This window comes from Engystomops pustulosus, chromosome 8, assembly GCF_040894005.1.
Source record: "Engystomops pustulosus chromosome 8, aEngPut4.maternal, whole genome shotgun sequence".
NCBI lineage: Eukaryota > Metazoa > Chordata > Amphibia > Anura > Leptodactylidae > Engystomops > Engystomops pustulosus.
Window position 1 is genome coordinate 71,159,788 of NC_092418.1, and position 12,576 is coordinate 71,172,363.

Consider the following 12,576-nt stretch of genomic DNA (forward strand, 5'->3'; position numbering starts at 1 on the left):
AACAGGAAATGGTGATGGTGCGGTAGAGAATCTTAACTGCTCACACTGTATGAACCCTACAGGAATGGAACATTGTGGCATCAATTGTCTTATTCCATATTTTTATAATATATGTTGCCATTTTGTTTTGTTTTTTCCTATGCCATTTAGTACTTGTAACAAAGATTGGTCAAGACATTGCCTACTAATCAACCAGACTAAGCATGTATGAGAATGGGGGGCTTGGGAGAGATTGTCCATAGCTGCAGGTCTGCCACACCCTATATATATTGGATTGTCAGCTGTGTGCTCTGTTTTACTGTCCACTTACCATAAACTGTATAAATTATGTAAATCTGTAATCTATTGCCACGAACCTATGGCTGCAAAAACTGTTTGTCATCCACTTTTACATCCACAAAAAAATTAAGACTGCCATTAGTTTATCCTCTTAAAGGGTCAATTGTATTGACCACAATCTTATCTGCAAATACAATAGCACACAGTTGACATCTGTGTCTCAGGAATAGATAGTAATACAACCTGCTCAGAGTTTTCACGGATATGTGAAAAGAGTATTTATGTGGATGGATCCATTGAATTGCATGTGTCAGTGTGCCATCCGTTTAAAAAAAGGATAGAACAAAACATTTATATTTATGTATTTAAGGGACACAAAAGGACCAGCTAAAGAAAACTCAGTTTCATAGTCGAGTGATGTAATTTGTTCCCAACTAGTATCTGTTGATTTGTAATTATCCTATTTTTTGTCCGTCCAAGTTCCAACTCATCACATAAATTAGATTTGCCATAGGAATTACAGATATTACACAACATTTTAAGTTGTTTTGAACCAGTTCAGATGAACCCTTTAGAATCATTTCTCTGGTGGTGAAATGGACCCCAGCCTTGGTCCTGATCAGGAACCGTGTCTATAGTTATAGCATGGCATTAAAAGGACCCTTGATACAAGATGCTAAAGCAGGGCTGCTCTCTAGGCTTCTGAGTAAGATTTCTGGGTCCCAGGATAGAATAATGCTCACGTTTTGTTATTGGCTATAATACTAGCTTTAGGAATTTTTAGTATGTTATAAAATTTAATTGACTTTGCGACTTCATTAAATTGCAGATGGAGCAGTTATCAGATGAAGAAATTGATCATGGAGCAGAGGAAGATAGCGATAAGGAAGACCAGGACCTCGATAAGATGTTTGGAGCCTGGCTAGGGGAGCTGGACAAGCTTACCCAGGTAAAAACAAGATTTAAAGATCTTCTGAATTCCTTGGTTCCCTTTAACTGTGCCAGTGTGTAAACAATCTGTTGTGAGTACCAACTTGTGTCATTTATTAAATTCGTAGAGACAAAGCCGTCTAACAGCCCATCTAAGTTAAAGCCTGGTGTCAGAACCGGACATTTAGGCCGGGGCACTTTGTAAACACCTGACCTATGCTTCCACTATTTCATGGCTTTTCTACATAGTTTCCCGGATTTTGCATCCGTTGTCAAATTGCTCAGAGCTGTGCTACACATCGCACAACTGAATAGTACTCGTTCATAAACCACAATTTCATATTCTTCCAACAATGGAAGGAACATAAATATTATTTAGTGGTTTATTAACAAGCGTAATTCCTCTGGTATGAATCTCAAGACACTTACAAGTGGATTGAAATTTTAAGTTTTAAGGTTATTAACAATTTTACTGAAATCTCTGTACTTTAAATATACACTACTTGAAACCGTTAAAATAGATCTGGTATAAGTATTTTTCTCTTTTATGTACTTAGAGTCTGGATACTGAAACACCAGAAGAACCGGTTAAGAGATCCCCTCTACGCCAGGAGACGAACCTTGCAAACTTCTCGTATAGGTTTTCCATGTATAATATAAATGGTAAGAGGCCATGAAACCATGAAAATATAATGTCAATGTGTAGGTTTCAGATTTGCAGAATGCTCAGTCATGAAGAAATGCTCATCTTTTACAGCTGATGTCAGAATTCCTCTAAAATTATGGGAAATTCTAATTGTGTCTTCCCATGTTTCAGATATAATAGAATGTAACATGATTTTATAATCAGTAGATGATCCTCTGAGTCCTATAATAAAGGGGCCACGTGGCGTACTGCAACCAGCCTCATTCTCCTTGTGCTTCATTCTCTTGCAAAGTGGGTGGCTGTTTGCAAATGTGCACGGACCAAAGTTTTACTGTAAAGCACTAGACTATTGTCTATGATTGCATTGGTTCTGATATTCAGGTCTCCCACTGATACTAGAGATGATATTGATGGGTATACCCATTTAGCGCTCTTATAAGAACAGGTAATGTGCAACCTTTTGAAAGCGATTTCATTTGTCTTATAATAACCGCTTTGTCGTCTGCTTTGGGAATTTCCTTTCATATTTTTTTTAATGATTTCTTCTATATCTTTTGTAGAAGCTTTAAATCAAGGGGAGACGGTGGATTTAGATGCTCTCATGGCGGATCTTTGCTCAATTGAGCAGGAACTTAGCAGCATTGGTTCTCATTCCTCCATTAAGTCCCATGAACGCAGGTCTTCCCAGAAGCCACCAGCTGGACGTGTAAGCTCCAAACAGAGCAGTTTAAGAGGATTGCCTTCTTCATCAGGGAGGATAACCAAACCGACTCACGCCAACTTTTCATTGGATGATATCACTGCACAGTTGGAACAGGCCTCTCTAAGTATGGATGAGGCAGCTCGACAGACAGCTGTAGAAGATGCTAAGCCAGCTGTAACCATCCATCATAGGCGGACAGCATCAGCAGGCACAGTCAGCGATAGTGATCTTCGTTCCGTTAGCAACTCCTCGCGTTCCAGCATTACTTCAGCAGCCTCTAGTATGGACTCCCTGGATATTGACAAAATGACAAGACCTCAGGAGCTAGACCTGATCCAAGGTCAGCCCATTTCCGAGGTAAGGCAGTTAATAAAAGATCTGATTTTTGTGATGTAGACACCACATGGTGTTAGACAACCTTGTATGTAAGCACCTCCATTGGATTCCTGTCTTCACATAGGTTTTGAGTTTCCTTAATCACCATATTTATTTAGTAGATCAATACAATTAAGAGGGAGTGACAGCTCAGTTAAAAATAGTGGGGGGATGTAGTCCATAGCTTGAATATGGCTAACACCCTGCACCATTATACTAGTTGTATAGATAAAAACCAACAAATAGTTATAGTATCAATCATTAGCTGCAACTACTCATCTTTTAAAAGGTTGATTCAGGAAGAGATGGAATCTTTCCTCTAGCCCCAACCATAGCCAATATTCATATTTTTAGTTTTCCCAACCATTATGTTAATTGGGTCCTCTACTGGCAGGTGGGAGGTCCTGGGCTGGATCAGACTGCCTGATACCACCTACCTGACCATAAGGAGCTTAATAAACATATTGAATATGCAAATTATTGGCAATTATTGGAATGGTGGGGGCTATAAAAACCACCAGAATCATTGGACTACCAGAATCATTGGAGCAACACAAAGTAGTGGATGCAGAGGCCGGTGGTCGGAGAACTGCCATGATTACATTGTGCAAGAAGCCATACATATAGGGGGACATTAATCAGTGCGTCTCTGGCAGTTTTCTGGTGTAGAAGTACTGAAATAATTGCACATTCTTGCGCAATGCAACTATACAACCTCCCCGCCATGTGGGAGTGGAGGGGACGAGAAGGGGTGTGGCCACAAGTGAAGTAGGGTGGCATGGGGTGTTCTTGCCCCATGCCTGCACACTTTCTAAACCTGCAAATTTTCATTGCTTGTATCATGAGGTCTAAGCCTCCGGTGAGTGGCAGGGTTTTATCATACGCCGGCGCACGGAGCGTCGGCATATGATCATTTTCCCCCATAATATCCATCAACAAATGAAGTCTTACAGTTACATTATTCGCTGGAGGGTAGCGTACATTTTTGCTTTTTCTGCCTGTTCAGTCTAACTTCCTGTAAGGGCAAATGCATACTAATTCAGAGATTACACACCTCATCTGGATAAGGACAAAAAAAATTGTTCTTGCCTTCTCCCGCCTGATACACATTGAAACTAATACTGTATCAGGCACGTGGACAGGGGCCGGGTGAGCATCCTGTACATTTTTTAACATACTCGGACAACCCTCTTGTCAAACATGCAGATTTAATGCAGATGTTGCTATGGATTCTATAAAAGGTTTCTCCCATTGAGAAGAGAGTTCTGCCGTAAATTTTGTTTCTCACTATGCACTAGGTTGAGCTGCGTTACTAGACTTGCCATTATGCACTTTTTTTTTTTTTTATTATCCCAAAAATTATTGTAGTACGGTATCAAATACTACCAGAACAAAGTAGAAGGCATTACTCCTCCAAATTGTAGAAAATGGTGAAAACAAGTGCAGTCATTATAACACAGTGGAAACAGAATCCCTCCTTCTCCCTGTAATAGACTAGACGGCTGAATAAGACATGACTATCGTTACAAGATGCAGATTTGGTTACCAAGCCTTTCTGTTTTTTTCTGTTCCCCCTCTGTAACTTTTTATAGGAGCTGACTCTCATGACTCTGCTGCAGCTCCTGTTAGCCCTGGCTGTATTGATGGCATTGCAGTTGGCAGCGGCCCAGTCCTGTCTTACCATGTGATAGCGCTGGGTATTCATGGAGAGAGCACTTGCATTGTGGGCTGCTGGAAGTTTTCTTTTTAGAGCAGGTTTTCTCTATTTCTATTTTCGGTAATACACTTTTCTAAAGCGTTTAGTTATTTAGTGATGTGGTGTTGATGCTGAATTGTATTATCCAGGGGTATGTTATACTAGTCTTTGGCAGCCCTGAAAACATTCTACCTTGCCAATATAATTTTGGTTTTCTGCATCTGAGAATGGAAGCCCATTTGTGTGAACTTGTGAGAAAAGCTGTACTCGCATTGTTTGCTTCCTATTGATTGAGCCCGTACATGAATAGGATCCCGTCCTCTATTAAAGGGGGACTCCAGTCATTTGGTTCTCTCATGTGTTTTATAAATGAATAATAATGAATGGAGTGGCTGCTTGTGCATCAGACTGCTGGAAAAAGCCAAGATTTACTGTGTTTCCACTCCAGAGCATTGAGCTGACAAATAGATTGAGTACATGTTCTCCTGGGCGGCAGGTATATCCTCAACAGTTCCACTGAATATCCTACACAGTCCCACTGAAGTGGGCTCATTTAAAGTTAGTGTGGTATTTGGATTTGGTGAGGAAGATGTAATTCACGTGCGCAGTATGTTTTATTACAAAATTATGTACTTGGGCCCTTTTTTTTCAGGTTACAGAAGCCCATCATTTCAAAAAACATATTACCTTTCAGCTCTTTAGTGATGTGTCATTTGCGAACGAGCCAGTTCTTTTTCATGAACAACGGGATCCGGCTCCCCTCAGTGAACCAATGGCTCACTTAACCCCACCTGTAACCGGCTCCCCACACCCCCTTTAACCTGATACAATCGGATTAAAAGTGGTGTGGAATGGGGTGACTGGCTGGACTGCTGTTCCCTATTATACATGTAACAGGGAACCATTCAGGAGCCGGCACTTCTTAGGGAGCACTGCCTAATAAGCCAGTTCACAAAGAAGAGCCGTAATTCATATCACCACAGCTCTAGGACCCCACCTTTGTGCTCCTGCACAGATTCGCCCTCCCGCTCCTTCACAGAGCTCACAGCCTGGTGAGCTGAACTCATTGGAGGAGGTAGGAGCTTACCGGAGCACAAAAAGGGGGGCTGAGAGCTGAGCAGTCTGTACATAAGTCACTTGTTGTTTTTTTAAATGTATCCAAACCAAAGCCCATCCTCTAGGACTACACATAGGATTCTGTCAGGGTGCAAGGTAATATATTTATATTTTAATGCAAATGATTAAATAAGGCAGAAAGATATATTTGCAAGGCTGCTGTAATGGGTTTTTGCAACCTGTCTTCAGTGAAAATGAGGTCCCTGGTGACAGGTTCCCTTGTGAAATTCTGCTTTCTTATTTATATGCAGCATCAACACACAACTGACTGAGAGATCAAAGAACTTGATAATGTTCCTTATCAATTAACAAAGTTTTTATTTATAGTTTTTATCTTTTTATAGAGCTGAATCGTTAACGGAAATCTACCATTTACTCATAGATCCAGTCACTGTGACTGTGGTAATTTTCTTATATGTGTTATCCATTGTCTCCATCCTTCCAAAATCAACTTTTACAATAATGCTGATGAGCCGAAAGGGCCTTTAGGGGGGTCTCACCAAAGTCCCTTCATGCTGCACCATCAGAGGCTGTTGGGGTCTCTCCTTCCCTCTCTGCTCTCCCCCTCCCTCTGCCTGATGTTGTTTCATGGCAGCAGAGGAAGTGCTCCTAGCACAGTGTAAAAGCCTGTGAAGCTGGTAACAAAGCTTCTGTTGAGGGGATAAAAGCTGAGGACAAGGAGTCTCATTAATAAAGGCACAGAAGTTGTTATAACATGCTTCCCAGCTTCAGTGTATTAGTCTTCTATCCCTATCTCTAGGAGGACACCTTTTAATATCCTTGTAATTTCCTGCAAGAATGTGGTCATAAGGAAAACTATTCCTGCTCCATCCAGTTGTTTCACAGTCATTACAAATGGAAAGGAAGTGATACATGGCTGAGAAAACATTGCTTTGTAGGTTTATATAGACGTAAAAAGATGTAACTATCAGGGAGGAGCTTAAAGGTAAGGTGGCCTTTAAAGCAAAACCGGGTGTGGATCATCATGAAACAATTTTTATTTGGTTGAGAAGATAAAAACTTCCATTAATATTACATGGGGAAAAGTCTAAACAACAAAAATAAAGATGTGAAAAAGCAGATTTTTCCCATAATGTTCATACTGTACATAATGGTGCAGACAGTAAGATCTGTGTCAGCACAGCTTAAAAACGACGGCACAAGTATTGGATACAAGTAGGTACAGTATCTATGTACTATATCTACCATCTGGAGAAAATACACTGCACATGCTCCACCAGGGTCAGAGTGTCCATCACTAGACCTGGAACGTTCATCTAAGAGCCTCATAAATATGTGCATAAACCCCATATACAAGTCTGGGAGGTTATCCCATTCCACAGTCCCTAGATGCAGGGGTGAAATAACTAGTAATTTGAAGACATCGATAAAGACAAGGCACTGCAGAAGACTCAAAGGGATGAGGAGGGTGAAATAATGAATGTTTATATCAAACATTAGTGCAGAGAGATAAACATGCAACATACCATATGTATATACAGGCGGTCCCCTACTTAAGAACACCTGACTTACATACGACCCATAGTTACAAACGGACCTCTGGATTTTGGTAATTTACTGTACTGTACTGCACAATGGTGCCTGTAATTAAGATTTATTGATAATCCTGGTTCTTATGACAATCCAACATTTTTAAAATCCAATTATCACAGAGACGAAAAAAATTTTGACTGGTGTTACAATAATAAAGTATACGGTTCTGACTTACATACAAACTCAACTTAAGAACAAACCTACAGAACCTATCTTGTATGTAACCCAGGGACTGCCTCTATACAGGAAGGGTGTAGTGTCAACTTCCAGCCAGTAATGGCAGATTGGTAGCCATAGAGCATTTTATAGTATTTACAAGTCTTTATTTTCTCATTTATGTGCCACATAAAAACCATATCCTGAAGCTGTCACGTCTGAGGGAAGTCGGCACGTGGCTCTGACTGCTGTGAATTTCAGACCTGTTTTTAATTCCAGTCGTTCTCTTATATAGCGAGTAAAGTTTTCCTCCTGCCCAGCCTGCTTACGTTCTGGAAAGTCACTATTTTATGCAAGGAATTTGTGACTGGAAGAGATTTTTCCATGAGTAGAAACAGATCTTGTTAGGTGGAAAGTTTGAGGAGGTAAAGTCAAAAAACATTAAGGAATATTTGAGAAATGCGTAAAGGCTGTATTCACTAACTGGATGAGCTGAGAATGAAGAGCTCCCCTTATAGAGACTTTGCTAGTTGAATGCCGCCTTGCAGACGTGTGGAGACTTGCAGCTATTGATGCTCCACTGGGGGATTCTGGGGAATATCAGAGAGAGCTCTTAGGGTGATGGCACACGTGCCGTTTTGAACACGTTTTTGGCATCCTTTTTTGACCAGTTTCAATTAAGATAATTGGTCAAACCTGTCAAAAACTGATGCGTTTTTTAAAAACCCATGCGTTTTTTTTTTTTTATGGACTGCTTAAAAACGGGCCAAAAACGTGTTTAATTTGCTTTTGAAACGCAAAACAGCTGAGGAGAGTAAATTTGCCTATATTACATTGCTGTTAATATTTGCATTTACAAAACACAAAGTTAACATTCTAACAGTGTGTTAACAATCTGCAAACCTTAACATGATTTCATGCATTAACATCCTGTTTTGTAAGCACAATGTTAACAGCAATGTAATAGGGCAAATCTCCTCATGTGCATTTCAAAGAAATATATACTCATGTGAATGCAGCCTCTGTGTCACAGGTCTATGTCCAGGGCGTCTCAGTAGGTCCTGTACACTATGTATATCAGACACGCTTGATTGACAAGGAAGGGGCTCGTGCATACAGACTTTTCCTAGTTTATTTTGTTTGCTTGTTTAATGTTACATCAATTTAAAACAATAAAAAATTCTCCAACAATGAGTGTGCTACCCTGTATCTGTAATTATTAATAGGAAATCCGGATACAGAATAGTGATTTCATATGTAGTAAGAATATACAGATCACTCCAAATTTAGGTGATTGTTGGCCCCAGGACCTCCTGTGTCAAAAAGATGTACAGTAACATAACAAAACTCTATTGCCTCCTAAATCGGCTAACACTAGAGTTTATTCAGTGCTGCAATAAAGCAACAAATCGGTAGCCTCAGGACTAACATGGGGTATATACTTTGGACCCAGCCTGTGATACCGGCACTGGGCAGAAGAATTGGATTTTAATAGACACCTTTGAAAAATCACTTGCATTTCATATACAATTACAATGATTACCCATCTATTTGGCTGTATTTTTCTGCAGATTGCCCAATTTGCACCATAATCCAAAAAACTGCATTGAAATATGGCAACAAGTAGTATGCAGCTGTTTTGTATTGCACCCCCACGTCTGATCCAAATCGGCCTGCTTGTGAGGAAAGAATAACACAGACATCCACCTTTATTATTGATCTACAGAGTATCTATGTTATGGGGGAGTAGCCCTCCTAGGTACTACGCTTGCTTGTGGTAGACAAAGAAAGTACAAGAAGTGCCTCTTGAGGGTCATTAGGGATCTATTGTCTCTCTGGGGTCATTCCAAAGTTAACTCTTTGAATAACTTCACTAAAAAATGTAGTTAAATCCATAACGCAGCATATATATAATGTGGCAGGGTTGATTTTTGGTGCCTGAACCCAAAACGAAGGCTAAGGCATAGCCATTACTTCACTACAGCTTCACTAGAATGTAATCTCTGGACCAGCTGCTACAGAGAACAGATCTGTGCTTCTGGATATGTTCTTATTGATCCTGGCACTGCCTTCCAATTCCCCCAATTTGATATTGATGACCTACCCTGTGGATGGATCATAAATACTAATAAGCAGAACCCTATTACATGTATAGGCGGCCAGGGGTTGCGTAGCTGTATTTCAGCCTGAGCTGTGCCTGGACATTTGGACATAAGATTTTTTACATTGTGTTTTTTAACTTGCTCTATAAAACTGATTGCGTAGCTTTAGGCTTTGTGCAGAAGTACACGGGTCCCTATAGACCTCTGACGTCTACTCATTGTGGGGTATTTCTTGGAAAAGAGTTTTCTTAGAACGCCTGCAAGGAATTGTTTGAGGATTGAAGTTTTCTTTATTTTCTTAATGAAGCTACAGTAAAATCTTTCCTTTATTGTGTCTAATAGAAAACATCTGAATATTCAATGTAAAATGTGTTCTCTAAAGTGTTTCTTGTGTACTCTTAGCGCTGCCTCTATTTTGAACATTAAAAGTAAAATAACTCAAAATAGAATAGTTGAGATTTTGCAAACGGGAATTAAAATGAAAAGGATTTTTACAAAGTATTTTTTTTTTTTTAAACCACAGACTTTTCTGTAGGCATTTCACTTTTAGTCCAGACCATAATGGTTTGGCCTCCATCCCCTTTGTAGTCATATACAGAATATGTCTCTGTCTGAAGCTCTATCCTTCCCCGGTGTTATAGACATGCAGGGCACATTGTCCTGGCATTACCACGGCCGACAGCACTGAATGTGTGGGCACTATGAGACAATGCAGCAATGCGAACACAGAAACTTGTTGCATTTTTACATCATACAATTTTCTAATAGGAAACTTCATTGTTTACTTCCTATGTATAAAAACCGGTCCCTCATCATGTGATGTCACACAGGTGCATGGCTGGTTATATCACACAGATATCTGACATAAAAAGCTGTGCACCTGTGTGACATTGCAGAGTTTGTGATAGTCTGTTCCTAGTTTTATATATTCCAGCCTTCTGCTATGATCTTATGTACAATATCTCCAGTGTCACTAACCTACCACTGCATATAGTGGGGAGCTCTGCATTCTTCATCACCCTCAACGTGTGTGTAAGCCTTTTATTATTTTCCTTTAGTGTAGCCCAAGATACAATATTGGAGGATGACTTCCTTTTATTTGACGTACCAAGATTGACAAATTTTAGCCATGTCCCTTGATCCCAAAGCAATGATGAGTTGCCATAGGAACTGATGATTTCTAAGATGGAAACATTTATTAAAACAATCATAAGGCGCTCCTGGGATAATGCAATTAGTCTCTTGTAGAAAATCCTGGAGGCTGATTTCTTTGGATCATCGTAGTCTGATCAGTTTTTATAAAACTTTTAGCATTAGATAATATGACAGCGATTACATTTGCAGCAGAACTTGGCTGATCAAACTACCGTATATACTCGTGTATAATCCAAGTTTTTCAGCACAAAAAACGTGCTGAAAAATCTCACCTCTGCTTATACACGAGTCAGTAAAACAAATAAACTTATATACTCACCCTCCGGCCGCTCCTCTTCTGTCTTTCCCCGCCGCTCCTCTTCTGTCTTCCCCCGCCGCTCCTCTTCTGTCTTTCCCCGCCGCTCCTCTTCTGTCTTTCCCCGCCGCTCCTCTTCTGTCTTTCCCCGCCGCTCCTCTTCTGTCTTTCCCCGCCGCTCCTCTTCTGTCTTTCCCCGCCGCTCCTCTTCTGTCTTTCCCCGCCGCTCCTCTTCTGTCTTCAGGTGAAAAACCTGCATGTATGTGTCTTTGTGTATAGTTTATAAACTTCTGCTTTCAACTGTATGTGGGTGGTCCTGAGATGTTGATATTCTAGTCTTCATATACTTTGTGATGTCACTTTTGCCAGAGTGGACATTGGTAAAAAAATTTTTTACTAAATTCCTATATCCCAGGATTCCAAAAATGTGGCTATTTCAGCGACTTCTGATCTGCTTCTAGTGTCTAGCGCTAGAAAATGAAGCAGTCTGTATCTCATACCTGTTTGTACATTGCATGTGTGATACTTGTTACATGACCATAAGACTAATGTACTTCTGTTTATTGTCTTTATTTTAATTTTATTTCCTTTACTACGTTTGTTACTTTTGCATGAAATCTTTTTATCCTCACACCTCTGTCACCGTACACTTTTTATTCCTCCTGTTTGCCCAAAATTTCCAGCATGTTACATTGGGAAGACCCTTCCAAGCCAGGCGGCACCTTGACTTTGCTGAGGCAGAATTGAGTCCTGTAAGTTGAAGGAAAGATCTGCATGTGGCCTTTTCCTTAACCTTAGTGGATAGGTATCTAGTAGCGGGACATAACCAATATGCATGACATTCTGCTCTTTAAGGAGCATTTCCCCTTGAAATTACCAAAAATGGCTGTACAATTATTAAATTTGGTTTCGCCGCTGCCTATCTGAATTTGTTTCTAGAAAATAATCTAGATTAGAGTTATGATGACCACTATTACACACTTCCATAGGGGGATTATTATTATTTTTTTTTATTCTGACAATCATTTTATTTCAGGGTGGAATGTTCTTTTAAACCCCCATGTAGCGCACAAGATAAGAGAGCCTAAATTGTGTGCAGATAATATGCTCATCTCTTTCCATGGTACAATAATGGCAAGTGCATTTCTGCAGCTCTTACTAAGATTAAAATTCAGATTTCACATGTTATTTACGATTACTAACATTACATCTGTTCACAGTGACTTGTACACTATGGTAAGTTTCTGTGTCAATGATCCATTTGTCTACAAAATGTAAAATCATCCTGTAAAACCTGTGTGGAGGGAATATAAATGAGAAATGGAGAAATATCAAGGCAGATAAATTGTACCTCTATTTCCTGTACCGCATTGACAAGGGCGTCTGCCACCACCCATCGTATAATCTGCTGGTATTGCATACATAGTCTCCCATGAATTCAAACATACCTTTTTATAATGAGCCATGTTTGCCAAGAAAGCCCCAAAAAATGGGATTAAATAAATTAGCACATGTGATTATTGTCTCTGTCCTCCTTAGGGACTTTTCACACTTCATATTTTTTAATAG

At 39.9% G+C, this 12,576-nt stretch overlaps 1 protein-coding gene across 8 annotated transcripts in view; it reads left to right on the forward strand.

The window, feature by feature from the left end:
• The window catches only part of RAPH1 (Ras association (RalGDS/AF-6) and pleckstrin homology domains 1), a 91,298-nt gene that overhangs the window by 54,771 nt on the left and 23,951 nt on the right, over positions 1-12,576 (forward strand). For 5 of the 8 annotated variants that reach the window (XM_072121101.1, XM_072121105.1, XM_072121099.1 and 2 more), the window contains exons 2-5: positions 1,109-1,228; positions 1,767-1,872; positions 2,416-2,915; positions 11,691-11,759. In XM_072121101.1, coding sequence (XP_071977202.1) covers positions 1,109-1,228; positions 1,767-1,872; positions 2,416-2,915; positions 11,691-11,759 — 795 coding nt within the window. The remainder of the gene's footprint in view (positions 1-1,108; positions 1,229-1,766; positions 1,873-2,415; positions 2,916-11,690; positions 11,760-12,576) is intronic. The other 3 variants (XM_072121102.1, XM_072121103.1, XM_072121104.1) reach the window with 1 other exon arrangement.